This window comes from Mus pahari, chromosome 7, assembly GCF_900095145.1.
Source record: "Mus pahari chromosome 7, PAHARI_EIJ_v1.1, whole genome shotgun sequence".
In the NCBI taxonomy this organism is placed as follows: domain Eukaryota; kingdom Metazoa; phylum Chordata; class Mammalia; order Rodentia; family Muridae; genus Mus; species Mus pahari.
The window spans coordinates 106,127,389-106,154,329 of NC_034596.1; the positions used below are offsets into that span (position 1 = coordinate 106,127,389).

The 26,941-nt window shown below is 56.4% G+C and overlaps 1 protein-coding gene across 1 annotated transcript; it reads left to right on the forward strand.

Annotated features, from left to right (window-relative positions):
• The first annotated feature begins 5,882 nt into the window (after positions 1-5,882).
• Positions 5,883-26,911, forward strand: Aspg (asparaginase). Its single transcript, XM_021202495.1, has 15 exons — positions 5,883-6,173; positions 11,050-11,158; positions 11,941-12,052; positions 13,357-13,482; positions 14,918-15,001; positions 15,720-15,846; positions 19,152-19,264; positions 20,324-20,506; positions 20,619-20,732; positions 21,202-21,315; positions 22,411-22,506; positions 22,742-22,905; positions 24,237-24,323; positions 25,660-25,759; positions 26,010-26,911. The coding sequence occupies exons 1-15, from the start codon at positions 6,092-6,094 to the stop codon at positions 26,091-26,093; spliced, it is 1,695 nt and encodes a 564-aa protein (XP_021058154.1). The 5' UTR covers positions 5,883-6,091; the 3' UTR covers positions 26,094-26,911.
• Positions 26,912-26,941: the final 30 nt, after the last annotated feature.

A 26,941-nucleotide genomic window follows, 5' to 3' on the forward strand; every position in this document is an offset into this window, starting at 1 on the left:
AGAGAGAGAGAGAGAGAGAGAGAGAGAGAGAGAGAGAGAGAGAGAGAGACCATTCCTGCACAGGTGGCTCCATCTTCGTTTGTACTTGTGGCCCTGCCCACTCCCCTGTCAGCCACTGGGAATTGGGCCATGTATGCCTGTCCATGTTGTATCCATGGTTCCAGGCAGTCTGTGTGCCTCTGTTTCTTGCCTGCCCAATAGGACAGTGTCTGCATCAGCACCATCCCAGGGATGGATGGAGCTGCATTCCTATGGAATTTACAGCATCCCTGGCCCCAGTCACCATAGAATCTATCACGATGGAAGGCAAGAGAGACAGCCCCAGCTTGGAGAACGTATGTGCTTAGTGAGGGCTGTTCCCAGGGCTTCCTTCCACCAACAGCTGTGGAAGAACACTAGTGTGGTATGTGGTTCTCTACCTCATGGAGTCTTCCTTCATCTGTGTGATGCAGCTGTGAGGTCCCCTAGACTTAAGGCGGAGTGACACCCTGTGGACAGTAGTCTGCCACAGCTGGAGTGGGTAGGGATCCCAGTACAAAGCATTCTGGGAGTCTCCTGACAGCTGTAGCTCTGAAGCGAACTGCCAGTTACTGTCAGTGCAGAAGTGGCCTCAAAACAAACACAGAACTGCTGGCTGGACAAAGTAGGGCAGTGGAGGGGGCCAGCCTCCTGAACAAAACAGTTTTACAAGTCAAGCTCCAGCGGAGACCTGATTGTGAACTTGTAGCAACTTTTGATGGACTCTGCCTGTGTATGGACATTTAGTAAGTCAGGTAGACCCAGCTCGGTTCACCTGGCACCAACTGGTGCCCTGGAAGTTTGAGCTTCAATGCGCAGGGTGCATTAGAATTCCATGGAGGAGAGAGGACAACTGAAGTGCCTACGGGACTCACTAGAGAGAGGACCCTGGTGCCCGAGGCTTCTGCCTGGAGCCAGTGGCTGCAGATAGGGATTCTTTCCTGCCTTGTCCTCTGCTGTGGCTCTGTGCTTCAGCTGTGGACAGGAATTCACTCCAGGGGCAGGTTCAGCCTCCACACTCGGAGACCACCCAGTGACCTGCTGCTCCTGAAAGCCTGGGAAAGACGTAAGGCCCTGCAAATGAGTTCCACAAGGGCTGAGCCCTGGTTGGTGCCCCGAAGCCTGCTGAGACGAGAGCTTTGGGTATGACATTTTCCAGAGCTTGCAGATTTGAGTCCTGGTTGGCATCCCAGGGTCTTAGAGAACTTTGAGCTGCCATACTTTTCGTGGTTGTGTCAGCTCTCAGCATCCAGTACCAGGAGCTCACACCGGCTTCACTTTAACCCGGTATAGCAATCTGTTCGACCCCCTTAGGGTTTATCCCAACTGACAATAGTCTCCCATTTGAAATCCCTATCTGTCTACTGCATCCTTGGAGAAGGGTGGGACAAGAATCTAGTTGGGGACAGGTCTTCTGCCCCTGTGTCACTGATGGAAGTCCAGCTGTGTTCCTGGGACCCGGCTTGCCCCTCACAGTGAGCCTGGCCATTCTAGGGAAGCCGTCTTCTGTTCAAAGCAGGGGTGACAGCTTTTCCCCGTGACCATCGTCTGCTGGCCCCTGGGTGTGGCTCTTCATCTTGGTTTGTGTCAGTGGCCTCTGGAGGGTGTGCCATGGTGTAGGTTGTTGGGTCCCATCAGTCGCTGAGTCAAGAGGCCCAGCGTGAGGCCTGGGTTCCTGCCATTGCCACAAGCTCCAGGCCATGCTGCTGGGTCAAGGGCTGCAGTTTGAGGGCTGTGCTCTGGAGAAGTGACTGTAAAAACCAAAGTGGGCAGGGACAGAGGGGAGCCAGACGGGCAGGGCCGAGGGCCGAGTCTCCAACAGAAGTACTCAGAGGTAGGCGTTTGAGAGGTCTAAGGACTCTACCCTTGAGAATAAATGACTCTATTTGTGGGTTCACAGCCAGATGGGTTTGGGAGAAGAGTGGGGACGAAGGGGTGTCTCCATGATAGAGTGCTTATTACCCTCAGAGTACCACAAGAAAACAAAAATAAAACACACATACTTTTGCTCTGCCCCAGTGCCTCTCCCCTTCTGGGACGACAAGATTGGAGCAGCTCTGCACCCACAATGTTCCCTATTGTGGAGTTGGGCCTTACCACAGGCCTAAAAGTACCAGTACACTGAGCATGGGCCGAAACCTTGGAGACTGTGAGCCCAAACATGTCCTCCTTCAAGGTGGTTTTCTTGAGGAATTCTCACAGTGACAGGGGACTAACTAACACAGCGTCATTAACTGCCTAAGCTTTCTCAACTCAGCATCAAGCTGGTCTGGAGGCGCCTGGCCCAGAGGCCTGGGGGCTACACAGTCTGGACTTGCAGTGTCTCCCCAAAGCTGTGTTGATAGCTTAGCTCTTGCCTGTGGAACTACTGGGAGGTTAGGGGGATCTTTATTGGGTAGAGCCGAGTGGGAGGGTCTCCCTGACTCCTTGTATGTCTTTTATTCAGAGGTAAACAGACCTCCGATCGGACATTCACACCATGATGTTCTGCCTTGACACAGGCGGAAAACAAGAGAGCTCTAGTCTGCCATAGACCAAACGTACGAAACCACGAGTCAGCGTAAACACCTCCACCTGTGCTCTTCTTTCATTATTGGGTGGGTTTGTTTTGTTTGAGACAGGGTCTTAGTGTGTAGTCCTGGCTGTCCTGGAACTCACTCTGTAGATCAGGCTCACTTGGAACTCAAAGATCTGTCTGCCCCTGCATCTCATGTCTCTGGAATTAAAGGCATCACTATGTCTGGTTCATTAAAACTTTTAATTCATCTCTCATTTATTGTTATGAGGCTGTGTGTGCATGCTCACGTGCACCGCAGTGTAGAGGTTCTGAGGCTGTGTGTGCGCGCTCACATGCACTGCAGTAGGAGTGTGGAGGTTCTGAGACTCTGTGCACATTCACGTGCACTGCAGTGTGGAGGTCAGAGCACAGCTTTCAGGGTTTGGCTCTTGCTTCCATTGTGCTGAGGCAGGGCTTCTCTTGTTTCTGCCATGCTGCGTACTCAGGTATAACTTGCCTTCTAGCTTCTGGATGATTCTTCTGCCTCCATCTCCAGTCTCAGTGATATTGGGGCCACCACATCTGCTTTTACTTCGATGTGGTTTCAGTGACCACACTCAGGTCAGCAGGCTTGTGAGGCAAATGCCTTTCTCTCTGAGCTGTCCCACCCAGTTCTCTATAGCTTGCTTGGGCTGTCTCCAAACTCACTATATACATACAACAGTGTAGAAGTCGCCAGGCGGTGGTGGTGGATGCCTTTAACCCCAGCACTTGGGAGGCAGAGGCAGGCAGATTTCTGAGTTTGAGGCCAGCCTGGTCTACAAAGTGAGTTCCAGGACAGCCATGGCTACACAGAGAAACCCTGTCTGGAAAAAACAAACAAACAACAACAGAAAGTCTCTTTTATTTGCCAGCTATAAATCATTCCAGAGCCTTACTGATGAAAATGTTCACCCTGTCTGGTTCTTTCTGAACTCTGGCTGGCTGCTTAATTCAGCTGTTCTGGTTCAAACTCCTCTCCAAGATGACTGATTCAAACTGGCTTTTCTGAGCTTCTCGCTGAATTGCTCTGCTTGGCCTCAAACTAACTCTGGAAATTTGTTCTAATTTGGGTCCTTCTTATTCTCTGGCTTCAATTGCCTCTGTTGACCTGCACTGAACTGCCTGGACTCAAGAACTCAACTCCACTGCCCTGCACTCAACTGACTGAACAGAACTGACTAGAACTCAGAGATCCGCATGCCTCTGTCTCCTGAGTGCTGGGATTAAAGGCGTCTACCACCATGTCAGTACTTAAGCTTTTCTTGACCTAAAACTTGTTCTATACAACCAGGCCAGCCTTGAACTCAGAGATCTACTCACCTCTGTCTCCTGGGATTAAAGGCGTGTCAGTGTCCTAGTCAAATCACACAGACCCAGAAGGTCTTCGGATATGATTCCTTTGCCAGAGCAGCCTTGCTGAATTAAAATTCCTCTACACAGCAGGTTGACCTTGAACTCACAGACACCACCAGCCTGCCTCTGCTCCCCACCCCCAGTGTCGAGATTAAAGGCAGGCACAGGCCAGTTTGATCTTGTTGAGACAGGCTCCCATTTATGTTGCCTGGCTTGGTCTTCCTTCCTAAGCTTTCTGAGCGCTGGGGTTGCAAGTGTGCACCACCAGGCTGGCTGATCTTTCTTCCTTATAAGCTGATCTTTACTTTCTTGTCACAGTGTGGAAAACAGTTGACAAGAGAGCTAATGTTTGCCTCCTACGCCAAGCTTCAGCACAACCACATTCCCAACAGGCTTGCTGCTCACCTCCCTCTCAACACCATGGTCCCTCCACCTACTTGCAGTGTCCCCCACTCCCTGATGCCCACCCGTCCTCTACTTGTCCTTGCCTCTAGTAGCAGAGGTCAGGTTAGGACAAGCCAGCTTATCCCTCCTGCAGGCTGATCACTGTAAGGATCTCGAATGTCCCCTGGTCTCCCTCCTGAGTCAATGACCCCAGCCCGTGCGTGCTCACGTGTTTTAGTTAGAGCTCCTATTGCTGTGAGAAACACCACACCCAAAGGTAACTTAGAAGGAAAGGGTTTATTTGGCTTACACTTCCACAGCTTACACTGCCACAAGGCAGGAACCTGGAGGCAGGAACTGAAGCAGAAGCCATGGAGGGGTGCTGCTTACAGGCTTGCTCCCCATGGCTTTCTCAGCCTGCTTTCTTAAAAACCCCCAGGACCTCCTGCCTAGGAGTGGTACCGCCCACGGTGACTGGCCCCTCCCACACCAATCATGTGGAAGCCTTTTCTCAGTTGAGGTTCCCTCTTCCCAAATGACTAGTTTGTGTCAAGTTGGCAAAAAAACAGCCAGTGTTGTTCTAGCCTTAGACCTGGGTACCTGCTCACACTGGCAGTTCTTCACGGAGACCTTGGTCACCTGTGGATGCACTATCATCTTCTTTGTGTCCTGTTTGCAGCTGCCACTGTCCCCACCGTAGCCTTTAACCCTTGCTATCCTGACTCTGCAGGGCAAACTCAAGAAGAACAAGAGCTGAGTGCCCTGAACAGGAACTTAAAGACCCGTGACCAAGTCTGACAATGGCTGTGTGGGTAATGGACACAGAGCCGTGAGCAGAACCCTGGAGCTGTGACAGCCGACTCCTCCTGGCTCCTTCTGAGCTGGGATCTCAGCAGAGATGGCCTGCTCCTAGTCAGACTTGGCATCCTGGGTTTGTCAGTCAAACTGTGCTGACAGTGTGGGGTCTGTCCTGGGTGACAGATCAGTATTGAAGGAGATGCACAAAGGGTCTCTCGGGGGTGCTGTCATGGGTTGGATTTGGGTGTCCAAAACACAGAGAGACCAAAGATATAGCAAAACATCATGTCCCCCCATGAGGTTCCAGAAGAGGGATCTGAACCTGTGCCACTGAGATCTTTAACTCTCAACCTCCAGGCCTGAGCTCCCAGCAAGTAATCAAGGCAGGGGATTGCTGCCCACCATCCCATTTGAGACAGCCCCACCTTTGCCTAAAGCAGTCTGGGGGGAACATTTCTGGGGATGGTGCTCAGTTCCCTCTGAAGGGCTGGGTCTGCACCAAGTTCAGGAACAAAGTAGGTGTGCTATCTCTGCATCAGGGGCTCCTACTTCTTAGGAGCCGGAGCCTGCAGTTCCCTGCCCTCCTGGTGCCTCTAGATCACAAGTGAGACAGGACCCTCAGAGACTCAAGGAGTTTGTGGAGAGGGTCTAGACCGGGATTGGAGAGTGGCCCTGACTGGGCATTCTGGAGGTTCCTGGCCTGAGTTAGGTAAGGCAAACCCAGAAAACCCGCCCCTTTTTGAGGCCCCACCCCCTATGGTCTCAGCCCATCCCTAGCAGACATCCTTCCTGCCCTTTACAAGAGTCGCGCTCTCTACAAGTGTCCCGCTCTCTACTTTGAAGGCGACTCCTCCTCCATCCCGAGGTCCAGCCTACCTCGGATCTTCAGTTCCCACCAACCAGAGGAGCCCCAGTAAGACCCACCCTGCAGTCCCCTCCGCTTCCCGGTCTTGTTTTCCCTTTGGCTCTGTCCCCACCTAGGAGTCCGCTGTCCCAGCCATGGCGCGTGCTACCGAACCTGAGCGGCGGCTGCTGGCCATCTACACTGGCGGCACCATCGGCATGCGGAGCGAAGGCGGAGGTGAGTCTGTGTCCCCACGCCCTAAGCAGAACAACCTCAGGGCTGGGCCACTGGGAACTCTGGGGCTGTTTCTTGAAAGAGGAGACAGGACCCTTCCTCCTCTGGGAGCTCTGGTGGCTGGGAGCCCGGGCCCTAGAAGAGTGAGGGGCACGGTAAATTTTCCTGATCCGAAGTATCTATCCCTGAAGCCATGAGACACATGGGGGAGAGGAGGGACCATGGAAGGCTGCTCTGTTCTGTGCCTGGGGCGCTGGGAAGGATGCTGGAACATTCCACACCCTCTAGCGAATGAAAGCCCTTAGGGTGAGCTAGCTTCCTCTGAGGGACTAGGGCTGCCTCAGGCAGAGCCGCTTGCCTGCTCTCTCCCTGCAGAGAACCTTTAGTTTTCCTAAGCTGAGGGCCAACGTGGTTGCTCAAGGAGCTTGGGCACCAGGGTCAGGGGCTTGGAAGTCTGTCCTCTGACACATTCTGCTGCCTCTGGTCGAGACACCCTGGTGAATGCCGCCCCCCCCCCAGGACACCCCACAATTTGCTTAGTCTTCACTGGAGTGATGAACAAAGCAACTGCACCCATTAAGGAGCTGAACGCTAGCGGGTCTGTTACCGCAGTAGGCGCAGTGGATGCTGCTGGCTTGTGCTGGGGCCACTCTGAGGGCTCCTTTGGGAACACAGGCTCCTGGAAGGAGTGGCTGCTGGGCTGAGGAGGAAGTGAGGCCAGACCAGGACCTGCAGCGTGAGGGAAGGAGAGAGGAACCCAGCACACAGCTTAGAGGAGGCTTCAGAACTCCCTAGAACAGGGGCTGGCCCTATGCACCGGGACCTTGTCCCACCTCTGACGCTTCCCCTCTCTTGACACATGGGCGACTCTAGTCCTGTTGAACCTAACTGGTGTGGCCCAAGCTAAGGGACCAGTGGACAACCCCACCTGTGGTGACACTGTGCCCCATACCCCTTGGGTCCCCGTGTGTGCTACGGTGGAAGAACATGATGTGCAATGAATCCTTTGAAGGCCCAGAACGGTAGGGTGTGGGTTTTCAGCTGGGTGAAGATCTTCTAGGCCCCCTTAGGAACCCCGCTCTGGGATATACAAGCCCTGGGAAGAGCTGGAGGCCAGCACCTCAGGGTGGCAGACGCACCACCCAAGGAGATCAAAATGGCAGCAGGCTTCAGACCCCAGGACAGTATGGTTCGAAGCTGAGGGCTCTGCTCCCCAGACCAGCTGTTTCCAGAAACCCATCCCAGGCCCTCATGGTACCCCATGGCCTGTAGCTTCTGACCCTTTCCACTTTTTTTTCTTTTTTTTTTCTTTTTTTTTCTTTTTTTTTTTTTTTTGGTTTTCTGAGACAGGGTTTCTCTGTGTATCCCTGGCTGTTCTGGAACTCACTCTGTAGACCAGGCTGGCCTCGAACTCAGAANTCCGCCTGCCTCTGCCTCCCGAGTGCAGGGATTAAAGGCGTGCGCCACCATGCCCGCCCGGCTTCCTTTTCACTCTTTAGAGCAACTTTAGGGAGCCTTGGGCTTAGTCCTCTGGGAACAAGGGAGAACTAGAAAAGAGATGTGGCTTTTGACAGCCTCGAGGGGGATCTACACACATGAATGAGCAGTCAGTGCTGGGTCTTAGAGCCTTGGGCCTACCTCATGTGTGGCTGAAGTCACTGGTTCTTCTGATAGACAGGAATGGGCACCTTAACTTTCTATAAAGGGAAAGAAAGGGCTTCTGGAAATGAGGCAGAACCTAAAGCAAGGCAAACTGGGTAACGCCTAAGCCTGGAACCCGGGGCTCAGGCAATGTCGCAGCCCTGTGTGCCCTGCTATGGGGTTGTTGAACTGTGGGCTGCAGGCTCTGCATGACTTGCATGACCCACTGGCATGAATGATTAACCAGCTTGGCCCCACTTTATGTGGGTCCTGGCCCCTTGGGAATGGGAGTGGTGGCTTCCGCTACAGAGAAGCTGTTTAGATTGTCACTGTTGGAACAGCTCGTGTACCTTCTGGTAAACAGTGCCCAACACTGGGTGGGGAGCCCTGCCAAGGCAGGAGAGGGCAGAGGTGACCGTATGCCTCACCTCTCACCACCCCTTTCAGGGCTCTATGGAAATGTCACAAGTCAAAAAACAACATGTGTCCAGTGACCCCAAGCCTGGTCCCCGGCTTGCTTCAGTGACACCTGGTCACCCAAGGGCTTCCTGTGTTAACTAGGGTACCTCTTGCCTGCTGCCCTTGGGAACCATTTGGTACAACCACCACAGGGCGCTAAGCTTCTGCACAGAGTAGCCAAAGCTGTTCCTGCCCAGTGGTCACAGTTGGTGTCAGCCCTAGAGTCTAGTCAGATGGGTTGATGTCCACTGCGACCATAGTGCAAGCCAGCAGGAGGCCAGGTGGCGGGGGGCGGGGCTCAGCACCCCAGGGTCATGTGCTTTGGGGGTACCCTCCACGGGAAAAGGATGCAGCTTATAAAATCAGAACCAGGAATGAAGGCCAATATTAGAACACTGAAAGAAATCACAGGAAATTCTAATTTAAATGGAATCCAGAAAAATGGTCTGACCCGACGGCTCGGGTCCTGTCTTCCTCGCCTGTCTCTATGATGGTTTTTCTTCCCTAGGATCTTGTCATGTGGTAATAAGTTTGTAGTTTCTTTCCAGAAAGAAAGCAAAGGAGAGTTTAGATTTCTCCTGGCTGGTTTTAATGTTTGTCAGGTGCCCACTTCAAGATGGGGCTCCCAGGGTCTGTACCCCCTCAGTTCAGCCGATGATATCCTCAGGCGCTGTTGCCCATGGTCAGAGTTAATAGTCCAGCTGTAGACAGAAGACCCCTGCCTGATGCAAACATGTCCACAGGTCTCTCACCTCCGCTTCCCCTTCCCTGGAGGTGAACTGCCCCTGGAGTATCCAGTGCCATCTGCTGTCAAGGGAAGTCACATGAGAGTGGAGGTCTCAGTGTCCTGGGGTTGGCAGCCACTCAGCCTCAGGGTCCATCCCTCTTTCTGGAGGCAAAGTTTAAAGTCTCAAGGCCTTAACAGCTGAGCGGTCTTCCTGCCTCCTTCACCTTCTGGTGGCTGCCAGGGTCCAGGTTTGAGGCCACATTCCTCCTGTCTATGAGGAGATAGCACCTCTGTTCCATGTGCCACACTGCCAAATGGTCTCCGATGTGTGTCACTCCCCTGCCTGTCTTTTCTTACAAGGACACACAGGTGAAACCCCAGCATCTTCTCTCCCTCCCCGGGGTACTTTACACAATCACACCTGGAAAAACTTTGTCGCAAAAGGCAAATGCCTCAGGTTCTTAGACAAGGATGTTGGGTATCTTGGGTAGCTCCTGCATGTGGAGGCAGGCAGGCTGATGTCCTGGTCACACCTAGGGTGTCTCTGGAGGCCCATGGGGCTGACTAAACATACAGCGTTCATCTGTTTTCTGAGCCCAGTCCACAGAACATTTCAATAAGTGACAGTGACCACAGACCGCACCCGAGAAGTTTTAGGGACTCCATGCCAGGCCGGGGGTGTGTTGGAGATTAGGGGGTACCTAGTGAAGCTGGGGGCGTGGCAGTGGTGGGGAACAGCACCCTTGGGAAGGAGGGAGACTGGATGCTTCCATGGCTACCGGTGTCAGACTGAGGCAGGCAGTAGACTAGGTTGAGGCTGGTACTCTGGGGCCCGCAGGTCTGCAGGCCGCTTAAGGGGATGCTGAGGGCAGAGCCCTCCCTCACCTTGGTGTCCCTCAGCACCAGCTGCACCTTCTGGGGTGAGTTAATGGCAGCTTGGTTCAGGCGTGGTATGGAGTGGGGAGGGAAAGCCTGCTAGGCCAGAGATGGGGAGGAGCCATCCAGAGGTGTCCGTGTCCCCACAGGGCCTCCCGGCAAAGGGATTCTGCAGCTGTGACCAGAGGAGAGGCAGAGGGGGCTGGGTATTGAAGAGGGGGCACAGGATAATAGTTGGGAATGAGTGCAGGGGGATAAAAGTCCCTTGGCCTGCAGCAGGCGAGACTGATTCCTGTAGTCAGGACTTGGCTGCAGATCCCCTGGTAGCAGGCACAGCGTGCCCATCCAGTGCTGAGAAATGACCAGGCTGTTGAAGGACTAGCGTCTTGGTGATGATGATGCAGCAACAGAAAAGGGTCCAGCCTGCAGAGGTTGTGCTGTGACAGGTAACACCCACGGCTGACACGCCACTGCCTCCTCCTGAGGTCTCATGTGCCTTTTCTGCTGTGCTCAGGGCCCAGGCGTGTGGGGAGGCCCTCACACAGGGACTGGTACAGTGACTGTGTCTGAGGAGGTTGCCCAACCTGCCCAAGGTCACAGGGCTAGCATAGAGCAATGGCTGGGGCTTCAGCCTTGTTTTCTGCGAGCCTCTGCCAGACAGCAGGACCCACTGGGGTGTCTTGGCAGCAGGGCTCACAGCGTTCCCTGAGATCCAGGTGCCTCAGATACTAATGCTGCAGGCTGGGGTTTGTCACTTGTGTGTTTGGCCTTTGGGGACAGGACAGGGTGCCTGAACTGGACCTTGGAGAAGTTGTACACAGTACATACTCTGTGGGATGGGGTGGAGTGGACAGTACACATGTACGGGTTGAGGTAGGACTGTGAATGTACATAGCAGTCATTGGGTAAGATTAGGACTCTCTGAGGGTCAGCGCCAGTGGAGGATGCCAAAGCTTCCAGATGAAACTGTTACCCAAGCTACCTGGGTCTCAGGGGCAGCTGTGGCCCAGCCCTTCCAGCCTGTGACATCTGTGAGAGTCTTGTCTGGTCCAGCGGAAAAAGCCTGGCCCCTGCCTGACAGAGCCTGACACCTAGGAGGAGGGGCGGGTGTTTGAGTGCAAGCCTTTGCTATGGCCCTGAGCTGAAGCCCAGGCCCCGCGTGGACTCTGCCCGCAGTGCTGGTCCCTGGAGGAGGCCTGGCTGCCGTTCTGAAGACACTGCCTATGTTCCACGATGAAGAGTGTGCCCGGGCCCACAGCCTGCCGGAGGATACGCTGGCGCTGCCGTGAGTGAACGGTCCAGGCTCCGTGGCAGGGATGATGTGCCGCTGGCCGAGGGCTGATAGCGTGGGCGGTCCTGGGACCTCCATGTGAGCCATTTGCATCTCCGACACCTTGAGCTCATGGGCTTTGGCCTCCTCAGCCTTCTACCAGAGATGGACCTGTGCCCTCTGGTGTACCTGGAATTGAGCTTACTGCTCCACCTTCCTCCCCTCCTCCCCTTCAGCTCTTGAACTCGAAAGGGTGGGGGTAGAGGAAGTTCTCAGCAAGCATAAGGACTCCCTGTCTAGATACCAAGCCTGTCAGAAGAGGCTGGGCCCACCCAGGCGGCCTCTCCCTCTTCAGCATGACTATCTTGTGTAGCCTCACTGCCCTAGCTACCTTCTACCCTTCATGGCCGAGTGAGGTAGATTTCTTCTCCACATGAGCTGGGCTTAACCTCTCTCTGAGCTATCATAGGGACACTGTTTAAGGTTAGCCTGTCTACCTCTTGGAGATGCAGTCTGTCCCAGGAACTTCAGGTGGAAGGGAGGCTGGGCTTGTACTCACGATGTGAGGCTAGTGAGGGGGAATCTACAGTAATCACACAGCCCCCTTCCACATCTGAGCCCCTGCCAGGCACAGCCCCTTCCACATCCCACATCCCAGGGTGCCCCAGCCCCGCCTACGCCCCAGCCCCTCCCAGGATGCCATAGCCCCGCCCCGCACCCTACTTGGAGACCGCCATGGAGGTGGGGCTTTGGATCAGGAGAAAGGCAGAATGGGAGACAGGTTCTGCCTCCTGCAGCCCGGCCAGTCCTGACCAGAGGATCATCTACACGGTGCTGGAGTGCCAGCCACTCTTCGACTCCAGTGACATGACCATCACTGAGTGGGTTCAGATTGCCCAAATCATAGAGGTAGAGGGTGAGAGTGTGGGCAGGGCAGAGTGTGGAATTGGACGGGCCATGGGCGGGGCTATGGGGTGTGGGTGGGGCCAGAAAGCTGGGTTGGGCTGGAAGTGGGTATGGACGTCAGGTGGATGCTGGGGGAGGTTATGGTGTGGGCGGGGCCAAATGTGGGCGGGACTGGAGGGCACGGCAGGCCTCCTGCAGAGCACTGGGCAAGTGAGTAACTATGGGCTTCTGATAGAGACATGGCAGTAACCTGCGTGACTGTTAACATGCAGCGGGAAAGGGCTGGGTCCTGGGCCACGCACTGCACAGTTTGATCCCCTTACTATCATAGAGCAGAGGCTGGCTTGCTCATACAGTTCACTTGTTCCAGTTAGTACTGTGGTGGGATATGAGGGGCCTGAGTAGCTTTGTGGACCTGACCCCTGTCTCCCCCAGTCTCAACCTTGGAGTTGCCTCTCAGTGGATTTAGCACCAAACCCTCCATCACAGTGTCTGGCACTGGTAGTTGTAGCATCGAGGGCAGCTGCTTTACCCTGGAGCTAACCCTGCCTTCAGCTTTTCTCTTCTCCATGATCCTAGACCTAGCTCTCAGGTGTCGTAGCTATACTTGTTTGCCTCCCTTAAGAAGCCCCAGCTGTCCAGAACAGGGTAATCTTGACTCCACGTTTCCCAGGGAAGTCTTCCTCACTTGTGACTGACAGAGTCTCCAGGCTAGGTCCAGTTGGTGCCACTCTGTCATGAAGCAGGGTTAAGCTACACCGCAGTCTCATGAAGATTTACTGGCGGCTGACCCAACTGCCTGGTGCTCTTCCTAGCTGGGAAGCGATGCAGCTGTACCGCATATGGCCAGCAGAGGGCACACTGCTCCATGAGACTGCCTAGCTCCTCTGGTCTTTCAATGGGTCAAGAGGTTCCGTTGGAGCATGGAGCCTCTTGGCCTCAGAACTATTGTGTTGGCAGCCACAGTTTTGGCCAGCATGCCACCAGGAAGTGATGGTTAGAGAGTGTCCACCATGGACAGTTTGCTCCTGGGAGGCGCCAGCTGAAAACCTGGGGGACTAGAGTCCCTGGGGCTCACACCCTCTCATTCTTTGAAGCAAGCTACAGAGTGGGACTCCAGCCAGAGACTCCAGAGAGGGCCTGTGGGGGTGGGGGTATGAAAGAGTGCCACACCAGCCCCCTACCGGCATCCCAGGCTTTTCCTCTTTCTCATGACCTGCGAGGAGACTCCTGTCTGCTTCCATGTTCCCAGGAAAAGGCCTGAGGTGGAGAAACCTGGCCTGTCCTGAGCTCATTCCTTCCAACAGAGACACTACGCACAGTACCAGGGCTTTGTTGTCATCCATGGCACAGACACCATGGCCTTTGCTGCCTCAGTACTCTCTTTCATGCTGGAAAACCTGCAGAAACCGGTCGTCCTCACGGGTGCCCAGGTAACACGTCCTCAGAGACCTCCAGGGGCTTCAGAGCCAGGCCGTGGCCAGCCCTGGGCTTCCTGCTCAGCCGCTGTTCCTGGCACATCCGTGCTGTGTATGCCTGCTAGAGTGTATAGACACGTTAGCTGGTGGCCCTGCCTGGCCGCTGCACTCTTGCTGAACTGCCTGGATGAGCTACCAGTTCCTGAAGCGAGGGATGCAAGGGCTCCTGGAGGTCTTTTCCATTAAGGTCTCGAGAGTAGCCAGAGTCTAGCCCCTCACAGCTCTACCATGCACAGTGGCTTTTGCCCCTCTTCTTTCCACTGTGCTTCATGTCTGCTGCTCAATGCCACCACGCAAGACTCATCACGGTAACTGCACGTAGAGCAGTTCCTCAGGAGACTCCCAACCCCCTCTTATTCCTCTTCTTTCTGGTACTATCCCTAGCAACCCTTACATACGACATCCCCTCCCCTGGCCCTAACCTAGGACACCTTTGCCCCAACCAAAGCCAGTAGGATGCTGTAGTAAACAACTTTTTGAGTAAAGGGGTTTCTGTAGCTATGGGTGACCACTAAAGCCAAGCCTATACAAACCCTTCAGAATCCTCCAGGGGGCAGAGGCCAAGGCCTACACACAGGAAGCCAGCATCTGGGTCCCTCCCTTTGAGTATAACCTGGGGGACCATCCACCAGGTGGGAGTGGTGGCTCAGCTGTCCCCATGGGAAACCCTCTTTTCAGAGTGGCAGGTACTCTTGGGAGTGCTGGTCCAGTTACTCTGGTTCAGTCTCTCCAGTTTCCCAGAGAGCCACATAGTACGGTAGCCCTACTCTGGGAAGGTCTATGACAAACCATCCCTAGTCCTTATTATTCCCAGGGGGAAACAGGTTCAGTGGCCATAGGTCCTCCCAAGCTCATGCGCCCTAGGAGGAGCCTCCCTCCAGGGGCGCTGCACTGTGTGCTCCCAGCTGATGATCCCAGCCGGACGATCTTGCAGAACTTGGCCTCTCCATACCCCGCAGTGGTCCCAAGCACGTGCGTCCTCTTGGGCACTGCTCAGCCACTCCAGGCACTGTCTGTGGTATACCTAGGCTGTGGAGAGACAAGGCAGCCTGCTCTGCAGGCCTCAGGAAGGACTTTCTACCCTGGGCCCCCTGCCTGCCCCATAGCTCTTGGAGTAGCGAGGGAACTGGATTTGGGAGCTTTGTGGGCTGGGGGCCAAAACTGGACCTGAGTGTCTGCTGGTTACTTCTGTGGCAACCAGATGGGCAGGTCAAGGATCCCAGTGCCGACTTGGTCAGAAGTGGTTGGCAGCCTTGGGAGTGGGCCGAGTATCTCCAGACCCTACTCCCCAGCCCAAGCCGTCCTGCTGGCCCCGAGAGGCTTGCCTACAGTGGGGATCTGGGTGTGTCCTGACTCCCAGGCCTCAACCGCCTCTCTGCCCTCTCTCCAGGTACCTATCCACGCGCTGTGGAGTGACGGCCGTGAGAACCTGCTGGGGGCTCTGCTCATGGCTGGCCAATATGTCATCCCTGAGGTATCTGGCCTGGCTGCGTGTGTGGCCTGGGTGGAGGGTGGGGGAGTGAATGCCAGAGATGTGGTCATGGCACACACGGGACCCACTGGAGGTTGGAGCATCTGTCCCAAATAGCACAACTGTAACAAAGCCGAGGAAGGAAAGCCCCGCCCCCTCCACACCGGCACCCCCGCCAGCAACCAGGTTTTACGTTGTAGGTATTGTGCACTGTGTTATGTACATACGCATAGTCCATGAAAATGGACTGTGTCCACCTTAGGCTTGGAGCCTCTTGTGTCCCTCCTCATGGGCTCCTTGTCTCACCTGGCAGAGCAGGAAGATGACACTGGCCTGTCCCTCACAGGCCAGGCTGGGAGTCGTTTTGTCTTTAGCTGTTCCTTGGAGATTGGCGAGTCAGCGTTGGGAATTATGAGAGAGGAGCAGGCAGGTCAAGGGTTGTCCCCTCACCCCGTTCACTTTAGAGGAGTCTCTGGATCCCCTGGCTCCTTATACCAGTAGTACACGCACCAGTGGAGAGGTGCTGGCCAAGCAGCCAGCCAGTGTGTTCAACGTTAGGCTCCCTGGGCCCCGGGAACTTGGGTCTTCCCTTGGTGGTGTTGGCAGGAAGGTGACCTGGGAAGGTGATGGGCAGGGTTTAGTATGTGGATGCCCTGGGCTGGGGAGTGATGGAGGATGTCAGGGGCTGGCTCTGAGCTGCTTGCTGTCTCGCCCTCCACAGGTCTGCCTATTCTTCCAGAATCAACTCTTTAGGGGCAATCGGACAACCAAGGTGGACGCTCGGAGGTTTGCCGCCTTCTGCTCCCCTAACCTGCCCCCTCTAGCCACTGTGGGCGCGGATGTAACAAGTAAGGGGATCTGAGAGGACAGTGAGGGGAAGTGGGGTCCTGGGGTCTGTGTGGAGGTGGGAGACCTCCGTGGTGAGTGTAAGCTCGGAGCTTGGGAGTCTGGCTCCCATGACCCTCAGCTAAAAACTTCCTCTCTGTGACAGCCTGTGGCTCTGCTGTATACATTGGTTCTTCTTAGAACCTAGCTTTCTGTAGTGTAACATGGCTCTTAGGAGTCCCAGAGGGTCCTGGTTCTGGAGCTTCCATAAGAGGTTAGACACTCCTTACCCTAAGTGCAGAGTGGCTTCCGATGCCAGTCAGACCTTGACTCTCATGGCTCCCAGCTTCCCATCTTGGTTCTCTATCCTCCCAGAGGCCTCTGTCTCTCTCAACTCAGAGCAACTGTCTCCTGGTCCTTCCCTGGCCTGTCCTAACCAGATACAGAGGAGACTCAAACAGCCATCTGATCCTGGGGCAAGTGGTTCTTGAACGGAGCCTCGGGCCTGCCTCTAACTGAGATGCAGGCCCAGGCTCTGGTCCCTGACCTGATGTCTTTGGAACTCCATTAGGGGTCTTGCACCTCGTAGGACGGGGCTTCCGTGTGCATGCTCAGGTCGGGCTGCTAGTCTAAAGCCAAAGCAGCTCTTCTTGTCTGACGGGATGACTGGCAGCGTCCCATCTCTCTGGGAGGGTGGAGGCAGCCCTTACCCACACCTTACCATGCGTCTGCCTGGGCATAGCAAGTCCCGTGGGTGGGACGTGGCATTGCTGGGACCTGCAGGTTCTTGATACCCTTCCTAGGCAGCAGAAGCTGTCCCAGGCTCAGGAGAACCTGAGAGAGGGCGGGGCTACTTCCTCTGAGCCTTCCCTTCCCCCTACCCTCTAGCCAGGGAAAACCTGAACATCAGGGTCTCTGGAGTGGCAGAGGTCCACTTGTTATCGGGGTCCTCCTTGGAAGAGCCTGCATTAGATGGTAGCTTATGGTGGTCTAGCTATTAGCCCATGCTGGGTGGTGACACTAGTGGCCCAGGGAGGGGGACAGTGGATATGGACACTGCTCTGCCGCTCGGCTCTCTAAGCCCGAGTCATTCCTTATTTGGGCTGAGGATCGGAGAGTCTCCTGTGGGCAGAGAGGCCTTCGCCCTGATTCTAAGGGGACACCTGGCCTGCAAGCCTAGCCCAGAGCTGAGGCTCACCCCCAGTCCCAGCCCAATATCCTGATCCACCATCCTGCTGTGTGGGTGTATGGGAACCTGCACCTCGCCTTCTTGCTCTCAGCAGGCTGCCCAGCCGGTTCTGACATCTCCTGTGGAGAAATCTTGGGTTCTGCTCAGGGTGTGGCTGCTAGGGACCTGGGGAGGGAGGGACGTGGGGCTCCTGCACCTGCCTCCAGCCAGTGAGCCACAGGACAGAACCCTGATACCACGTGATGTGGGCCCACCGACTCTTCCTTTACCCTCTGAGAGGTGAGGGGTCCAGGGACCATCCTTGGTGACAGACTGGAAGGTGATAGACCGTACTGCTCAGTCTGCTCTCACTGGCGCAGGGATACCGTGCCTGGGGGCAGCTAGGCCTTGCTGGCTCTGCTCATTCCCGTGTACCTCCACCATCTCCCCTTCTCACTCCTAGTTCCCATCTTCTGCTCTGCCTCTGCAGGGAAGCCTCCCCCGGGCCACCAGAGCAGAGGAACTGAGGGAGGGAGCCATGCTGCAAAGGCACCCCTTGATCTTATTGTCCACTAGCTTGGGTTCTTATGCCATACCTTTGACACACAGGCATGTGCCCTGCTCTGTACTTAGGAGCCACCTACCTCCCAGAACCAGCAGGGCCACCTCAGACCCTAAGGCTAAGAGCAGCCTAGACTACCAGGTTAGATTGATCTCGCAGCCCGGAACACAGCAGGGGCTGTTAAAGGATTGAGGGGACAGCCTAGCTTAGTCACTGCTGCCTTCCCCTTTATGTTCCCAGAGGACTTAAAGATCCCAAGGAGAGACTTCCTGGCTCATTAGGAGAGTGGCTGGCCATGGGGTGGTCCTTTGTCTTTGTGTACCCCCCTCCCTCCCCAGCCATAACTCTTCAGCCTTATCAGTCTGCCCAGCTGAGATGCAGGTCCTTAAATGACAGGACCCCTCACATTGCCATTGTATCAGCTGATGGATGCTGTAGCCAGTAGGATGTACAGTTCGCTGCTTGAGGGTCCTGCTCCCTCTCTTGCCCCACCCCCATCCCTCACCCTTCAGTGTTTGTGTCCAGAATACTGTCAGGTTGATTATCACAAGTGGCTGCTCTGTCTGCAGACCTCCTGAGTTCATGACCCCTTTACACGGCATAAGGTCAGAAGGACAGCAAGGGTGGGCAGTCTTGGAGGAGGTCCTGGAGCCGTGGTCTTGTCCGGGCTCCGTGCATAGCACCTCGAGACTTCCTTTCCCCTCTCCAGGACTCAGTTTCCCTAGGCTGGACCAGAGGGTCCCCTGTTGCAATCTATTACAGGGAATCCCACCTCTGTTGGCCTGGGGGCTTGTAGGTTCATGAAGTTCAAGTGACAACTTGCCGTGCCTGTTTCTGCCCGTGTGGCCCAGGCGCCTGGGTGTGGCCTCACAGTGGCCTTTGACCCTGTGGACAGTTGCTCCTCTGGAAGGTTCCCTGGCATGGCTCTGTTCTAGGGCTGCTGACCCCACATTCCTTCTCCTCCCTTCCCTCCTTTGGCCCCGGATTCTGCCGTTACTCAGCCCCGGGATGGGAGGGGTGATGGGCCCTAGTAGGTCCCCTGAATTGTGGGGTAAATAGATGGACGCTTGCTTTCTTTAAAGGCGCGGCTTGAGATCAGCTAATAGACTTGACAGCCGGTGGGCAGAAAGGGTCCCCAGTACTCAGCAGGAGGGCAACAAGCCAGACTGTCTGATCAGAGGGAGCCGCTGGACTTCCTCTGGGACTAGCAGACTGCCGCTCCATCCAGCCTTTGCACACGCCAGTCCCTTTGCCTGGTGTGCGGTCCCCACCCCACACACTTTTCCTTCAGCTTAGTCAGGCTTGACTCGGGGTCTTCCTTCCCATCCCTGTTAGCTGCCATCCCCAACCCTCAGCCCCGTCGACCTTGTCCCCACCTGTGTCCCCACCGCTTGGCCACTGATCTTTCTCCTGACGTCACCCCCCCCCCCCCAGGCCATGGGATCGCTATGAACTGAGGCACCTGCCTGAGGGAGACCAGGGCTGATTCGATTCCTGGAGGAGGATGGGTGGGCAGGAAAGACAGACTGGGGAGGGCTGGGGCCTCTGCTGGCTGCAGCCTGCAGCTCTCACCCATGGAGACATTTCTCTGTCCTCAGTCAACCTCGAGCTGGTACGGAAGGCCCACGGGAAGAATCATCTGGTGGTCCACAGTAGCATGGAGCCTGACGTGGGCCTACTGCGCCTCTACCCTGGGATCCCCGCCTCCCTGGTAGGAAAACCTCAGAGCCTTCTGTCCTGCAGTGCCCTCTATGGCTCTCGTGCCCTCCATGGCTCCTGTGCCCTCCATGGCTCTCATGCCCTCCATGGCTCCTGTGCCCTCCGTGGCTCTCATGCCCTCCATGGCTCCTGTGCCCTCCACGGCTCTCATGCCCTCCACGGCTCCCATGCCCTCATGCCTCCATGGCTCCTGTGCCCTCCACGGCTCCTGTGCCCTCCATGGCTCCTGTGCCCTCCATGGCTCTCATGCCCTCCAGGGCTCCTGTGGCCTCCACGGCTCCTGTGCCCTCCATGGCTCTCATGCCCTCCACGGCTCCCATGCCCTCATGCCTCCAGGGCTCCCTGGAGCTGTGGTCTCACATCCTTGCTCGGGCCGAGGTCTGCACAGAGTGACGGCTTACCCGTTGGGCAGCCTTTCCTTCTTAGTTGGGCTCCGCTCTTCCTGGGAGGAAGTCTTGACTGAATGAAGGTGCGAGGCTGAGCACCTGGGCTGGGTGTGGGCTTGTGGACATGTGAGGGTGTGTGTGGACACCTGTGCCACTTGGGGGGCTGGCGGGGAGTGTCCCCGGGGACTCTGCTTTCTGCTCTTCCTGTCTTCTTTCTGGCCAGGTCTTAGAATGTAGCTCAGGCTGGCCTGTCTGTACCCCGCCCACCGTTGCATCTCTCTCTCTGCCTTTCCTTGTGCTTGTTGGACCTCTTTTTCTTCCTGTCTTCAGCCCTCTGAACTGGCTCTTCCTGTAGTGTCTGTGGCGCCTCCCTTACCTGTTACAGGAGATGCTGATAGGACACAAACTCTCCTCTGTCCTTGAATGTAGTTGTCCTGCCTGGAGGAGTCTGGGCAGGGCCCATTCTGAGGGTCTCCAGTGTCAGGAGCCCTGGTTCTCCAGGGTAACACTGGAGGGGTAGGGGGAATATCAAGGCTCAGCTCACCCCACAGTCAAAGAGATCCTGGTTACCATATATCCTGGTCAGATAGTTGGGAAGCCTATAGGATAAGCCCTGTTGCTCTTGCCATCGGAAACCACCCCCCAAATCTGTGCTCCCTGCCCAGGTCCGGACCTTCCTCCAGCCCCCACTGAAGGGTGTGGTCATGGAGACCTTCGGCTCTGGGAATGGGCCCACCAAGCCAGACCTACTACAGGAGCTTCGGGTGGCGGCCGAACAAGGCCTGATCATAGTCAACTGTACCCATTGCCTTCAGGGGGCTGTGACTTCGGATTATGCATCTGGCATGGTAGGGATGAAAAGTGGGCCTGGGACAAAGGGAGAGTATCTGGGATCTACTTGCCCTTCGCTGCGGCGGCCCCTAGGCCAGCCTCCTTTCCTGGCTGCTGGTTCCACTACAGGCCATGGCAGGAGCTGGCATAGTCTCAGGCTTCGACATGACATCAGAGGCTGCCCTGGCCAAACTGTCCTATGTGCTGGGCCAGCCAGGACTGAGCCTGAATGACAGGAAGAAGGTGGGTGTACCCTTGGGCCTTGGAGCACTCCTGCGAGCACTTGAATGCCTGCTGACTCCTGAGGGGGCCAGGAGGGGTGTCTGTGCCTGTGTTCTGGAAGTGGAAGGGAAGTGCTGACCCAGTTCATCCAGGCCACACCCTAGCCTTCTCTGGGGAGTCTTGGATTCTGAGTACCAGTTCAGTTGTCCCTTCCCCCACTGGTCCTGACACCCTGCCTCCCCCTTCCCACAGAGCGCTCCAAGCATGTAGGCTGCCACGCCCTGGCTGAAGTCTTAGGAAACCCAGAGCTTTCAGGGAGGGAGGGCAGTGTTAGCCTTCTGTGGCATTGTGGGTCACACTCAACCCTTGCAGAGTGTCACAGGGGTGGAGTGTCAGACCTCCATCAGGCCCGACTCCCTGACTCCTCATTCTGAATAGTCTGGACTCCCCGGTCCGGCGCTGGCTAAGCCTCCATATCTTTCTGTCCTAGCTGCTGGCCAAGGATCTGCGTGGGGAGATGACGCTGCCTGCAACAGATATCTTGCTGCAGGATGGCATGCTGGGCTGCAGCATGGCATGGCTTCTCAGTATGAATGGCAGCCAGGTACCAGCTGCGTTGTGTGGGAGTGGCAGGGTCTGAACACACTCCGGGAATTGCAGAACCTACCATCTCCTGCACTGTCATTCTGGCCTAGGAGGGGACCAGGTAGAAGCTCTGGGGTGCATGGTGAGGACTTAGAGGGATCTCAAGGCAGAGTCAGGAAAGGGACCTGTCTGTTGTGTGGAGATAGAAAAGATGGGGCGGCCAGCAGGGGCTGCTGTGGTCAGCACATGTCCTGCTGGCTTGGACCTCAGACTGGGGTGAGCTTAAGCAAGGTGGGATGCTGTCTGTCCTGGTGCTGAAGAGTCAGGGCTGACTGGGGTCTCTTCAGGACTCTGAGCTGAGGGTTCCAGGCCACACACCTGCACCTTGGAATGTGGTCTAACGTCCGAGCTTCCCTCCGCCCTCAGTACTTGAGTGCATAGACCCTACCAGGGGTGAGGAAGTGGAGGACCCAGGTTGCTCAGCAAGTGGCCCCTGCAGAGTTACCTTACCAGTCAGGTGGCTAATGACTCCTTGCTGCCGTGGGTGTGGCCCATCATTAGGGTGGCTGTGTGATGAGGTTCCTCGTCCTTCTAGGGCCCTGCTGGCCTGAAGCTGTGATTAGGGTCAGCATGGACGCTGGACAGAGTGGCACTTTGAAGACTTTCTGGGGCCTCGGAGGGCCCCTGGGTGACTGGGCAGTGGGACAGTAGCCCTTTTAAGAATACAGTGCATTGATGCCTTTCCGACGTGTGGGGGGAGGGGACCCTGCGCCATTTCCCATGCTTCTCCCAAGGAATGACCTGTGACTGTCATCCTGTCTGCAGCGGAGGGAGGCAGAAAATGAAACAGATCTTGGGGGTCGATGGCACAGACAGCAGATAGAGGGAAACAAGTGGTAGCTTGGTCTCTGCTTCCAGGCCGTGGGGCGGGTGGGCTTGCGGGTGGGCACGGGGACTCCTGCCAGAGCCCTCCAGTGGGGTGGTTTGGGTACCTTCCGCCTGTGGGGAGATGGGTTCACATAGACAGGGTCTGCCGGCTCTGTCTGTTTATCCTGTGAATACTCAGTTCCTCAAAGCAGGGCAGTGGCCCATGTCACCATTGCCTTCCTGACAGGAGGCTGATACCATGAAGGATGTTCTTCTGCCCGGCCTGGCCCTGGCTGCAGCTCACGCGGGTGACCTGGACACTCTGCAGGCCCTTGTGGAGCTGGTGAGTTCCCCACTGAGGAACGATGCTGACATGGGCGGGACGAAAGCCCTCCCCAGGTGTTCTCACTAATGCTCCCAAGCCACACTGGGCAATGGGCCTGCATCCTAGCCCCAGGGCCTTGCTGGAAGATGGCGTGGGCTTGGACCTGTGAACTCTCATCCTCTCGGTCTTCTAGGTGGCTCACCTGACCTGTCCTAGCCCTGGTTTGAGGCTATGTGCCTTTGTGTCATCCTAGGGCAGAGACCTAAACCTGAAGGACTACAGTGGTCAAACCCCACTGCATGTGGCCGCACGGAGGGGCCATGCCGCAGTGGTCACCATGCTGCTGCAGAGGGGTGCGGATGTGGATGCCTGTAATGAGGATGGCCAGAGCCCACTACTGCTGGCTGTGAGGGGCAGGTACCAGGGGCCTGGGTGCTGCCGTGGGCATGTGGGCAGCTGCACGGAGGATGCTTGTCTGATGGGAACAAAGATCAGGTGGAACACAAACAGGGTCAGTGGTGGAGGCATATTTCCGTGGGGCAATCCAGAAGGGCTACATGGAAGAGTGGCCTCAGAAGACGCTGGCAGTCATCATGTGTTATGAGATCTGGCAGAAAAAGAGCTGGCAGAGGGGCTGTGACAGGCACAGGTGACCTGGGTGGAGGGTCCCCAACTGGCCCTCACCCCATGTGGAAAGGTAGCCACTTCAACCTGTCCTCTCCAGTCCTGCCTGCCAGGCTCTGCCCTGGACATGCTGAGAGAGTGTGGGTGTTTGGACATTGCCCAACATCCTGTGAGGGAAAGGAGACAGGACCCAGGGGTGCCCTCAAGCCTGTCAGCTTCTCCCGCCTCATGTAGGAAGGCTAAGGCCACATGGTGGGGTCAGCTGGTGTCCCATCCTGGAGCTAAGGGCAGCATTGGGTGCAGAGAACATGTCATCAGAGTTGGGTACTTCCTCCTGTGACCTCTACTGCCAGTACATGTCACATGGTGGCAGCCCAGACCAGCCTGGCAGAGACATCTCTACCAGAGCAGCTTCTCCTAGGCTTCTCACAGCAGCACACAGCCCACAGACCCTGGGCTGTTAGGGAGTGGGGTGCTTGAGTTGCCCAGGGATATCAGATGGTGGCGTCCAGTCCTGGTCCCTCCCCGGTGACACCCCCACCCTGGGTTGGGGATGCTGAGGCAGAGCCCTCTTTTCAGAACAGGTCTGGAGGTTCCATCTTGGCCCTGCTGACACCACTGCCCCAGCAGGCAGCTCCCCCTCCAGGTGTGGCTTAGCTAGATAGCCTCAGGAAATGGCTCCCACCTCGCTGGACCCCCACTGTTCATGTTTCCCTGCCTATATCCAAGGGTCCAGTTGGGGCTCAGCTGACTTGGTTTCCCCAGAGCCTATCCTGGTCTGAGCAGAGAGAGGTCACTTCAGGGGTGTGACACAGGGGACTGACTGGCTGAATGTGTCTGGGATGCTGCTCCCAGCTGAGGAGGGAGGCCTCCCGGGGTGTGCAGTTTGCATCAAGAGCTGTTTGACCTGCAGACCTTGGGTGATTGAAGGCCATAAAGGATGAGATATCACCCTAGCCTGGGCAAAGAGTCAGGGGACAGTCCTTGTTTGGGACCAGGCTGTGGGTGTCTGGGTGGGCACTTCCTGCCCCCGTTCCAGTTCTCCCTCCACCCTCACCCCCTGAGAACTGAGTGAGACTGGCAGGGTCCAGGCCACACCGACAATCAGCACTCTTCCATGACAGGCATCAGAGTGTCATCGGGCTGCTGCGAGCCGCTGGGGCTCGCCTGTCTCCCCAGGAGCTGGAGGACGTCGGGACAGAGCTGTGCAGGTGATGGTCTGAGCGGCTGTGTGTAAGGGGGGGCGCCAGGAGGGTCAGGACCCCTGGGTGGGGCTGAGGAGGGGGAGCCCACACGCAGGTGGCATACACTAGCCTGGCTGACAGAAGCATCTCCCTCACGCCTGTTACAGGACAATCCAGCAGGGGTGGGTGGGCATGTGCTGTGGGCTTGGTAGGCATGGGGGTAGGGGGAGTAGAAACAGGGAGAGAGAAAAGCAGATCCGGGCCGCCACAGCTGGGGTTGGGTGCTGTCACGCAGTGTTCATCGTGGGTGCTGGAGACTGTCGTGAGGCTTGAGTCTGACCTGTCGGGACAGGCCTCAGTCCCCACACTGGTCTGCAGTATCCCAGGGGGGAAGTGCTGTTTGCTGACTTCCTCCCAAGATGGAGGGATAAGGGCAGAGGCGATGTGTGAGGGTGGGAGGGAACAAGAGAATGGAGGTTGGCTTTGAGGGGCCTCCTGGGGTTCAGGACCACACCCAGGCAGACCTATTGGCTCCGATGAAAGATGGGGAAACTGAGGCAGCACGCAGGTCCCAGGAAGCTGAGCCTAGAGTCAGCCATCCCCAGGGACTCTGCTTTACAGGGGCTGGACTGAGGCGTTAGGGAACCAGTGTCGGTGAACCGGCTGCAGGTGCTTCCAGCATGATTCACCCCAGAAATTATACAGCGCCACACCTGGGGACTATGTCTTCCTGAGCAGGAAGGAGTCTCAGGCCACTTGGGTCTCTTCTAGCCTCAGTTTTCCCAGGGTGGGGCCTGGCTCTCAAGAGTAGAAATACAGACTTTGGAAGAATGAAGACATCGTTCAAGGTTGTCCACTCCAAACTTCTTCTACAGGGAAAGTGACCCCAATGCTTCTTCACCAACCAGAATGCGCCTGCAGCCTGCCAGGGTCCAGGGTTAACTTGGACCCTTCAGCTACCCAGTTCCCTTGCGTAGCCACTGGCTGTCGTTACTTCCTAATGCCTGAGACAGGCCAGACACGTCACAGAGTCTGTGTTGTGAAATATGAAACTGGCAGGGGGTGGGTGTGTGCATACTCACAGGTGCACGTGTGTGTGTGTGTGTGTGTGTGTGTGTGTGTGTGTGTGTGTGGCGCGCGCACGCACACGTGCTCGTGCCCTTGACCTGAGTCACAGTCACACCCCATAGGTGAAACCAGACTCCAGGCCTCCTGCCCCAGGGCTGGGCGCTGCTGGATCAGCTGTTTAGGGCTGTCTTTGTAAAAGTCCCTAGGGCACAGGGAGAGGCACATTCAGAAGGTAGGCAGGTGAGGGACCCAGCAGGTTCTGACAGCGTCTCTCCATGCTCCCTCCCACTCCCAGGCTGGCATCAAGGGCAGACGGCGAAGGCCTGCAGGCATGGTGGCAGGCTGGGGCTGACCTGGGACAGCCAGACTATAATGGACACTGTGCCCTGCAAGTAGTGAGTGCCTACCTCCTGTGTGCCTTCTTCTCCGGGTCTCCTGGGGGTCCTCCGCTGCCCTCCCAAATCCTGGACCAGGAGCTGCCCATTCCTCCTAGGGAAATAACTTTCCTTAGGATTATTCCACTCCATGAGGCTGTGTCCAACCAGTCCCCAGGGTGAGGGTGGGGTGTCCGTCGGGGTCAGTAGGGCTTTGGGGTTTCTGGGCGCTGCAGCCCAGGCAGTCCCCACAGATCTCTCTCCCCTGTAGGCTGAAGCAGCTGGACATACAGATGTGGTGGCCCTGCTACAGAGCTTTAAGGACAGGGTCTGTGCCCAGCCCCAGACCCACTAGGTCCTAGGCTGGGCTGTTAGCTCCTCAGTGAACTCTCATTGGTTAGCAACGGGATCCTGGCACCTGATGTCCCAGAGCCGATTTTAGAGACAGCTGGAGGAAGAGAATGCGGGAGACGCGTCATCCGGGGCCTTTCTTGGGGACCCGTAAACAGTCTTCTGGAGGCTGCTGGGGCTTCACGTAGGAGAAGCCCACTTGAGACCTTCACCCTATCCAGTCTTGAGCTGACTGGAAAGGCCTAGGCCTGCTCCCAGCTGACCTCCATCCCCACTGCTCTGGGGTTTTGACACTGCGTGGGCGAGCCCCAAACTCCAGAGACTGCCTGGACTCCGTACACAGCGCCCCCCTGGGGTGGAGTAGGGGGATCCCCACCTCTGGATGCATCCCCTGTAGGTCCTCAGCGGGCTTTGTTTCCAGGAAGTGCTCCTTGGCCCCCAACCTGCCATCCTGCTGTAGCAAGGAACCTCAGGCACATGCCAGTCGATTGGCTACTATGTTAGGGCCTCAGGCACGTGCCAGTCGATTGGCTACTATGTTAGGGCCTCAGGCACGTGCCAGCTGATTGGCTACTTTGTTAGTACCTCAGGCACGTGCCAGCCGATTGGCTACTATTGTATTTGGTGAGACCTTGAAGAGTTTCAGAAACCAGCTCTGTCCTGGCCTGGCTATCTCCTCCAGCCACCAGCCAGGAGCTGACTCAGAGCGGACTTATCCTCCCTAAGTTGGGCTGTCTTCTGCTCAACTTCTTCCCAGCCTTTTGGCATGACAATCTGGAGGTCTTTGTTGAGAAGAATGTCAATAAAGTTGTCAGGACAGCTGCTCCTTGGCCTGGATGGGTCTGTGGGCTG

What these genes read in the sequence shown, in the direction of transcription:
- Aspg (XM_021202495.1), top strand. Translation starts at nt 6,092, where the DNA reads ATGGCGCGTGCTACCGAACCTGAGCGGCGGCTGCTGGCCATCTACACT. An exon ending in GCCTGAATGACAGGAAGAAG is followed by an intron (nt 20,733 to 21,201) that starts GTGGGTGTACCC and finishes TTTCTGTCCTAG; the next exon opens with CTGCTGGCCAAGGATCTGCG. An exon ending in CTGCTGGCTGTGAGGGGCAG is followed by an intron (nt 22,906 to 24,236) that starts GTACCAGGGGCC and finishes CTTCCATGACAG; the next exon opens with GCATCAGAGTGTCATCGGGC.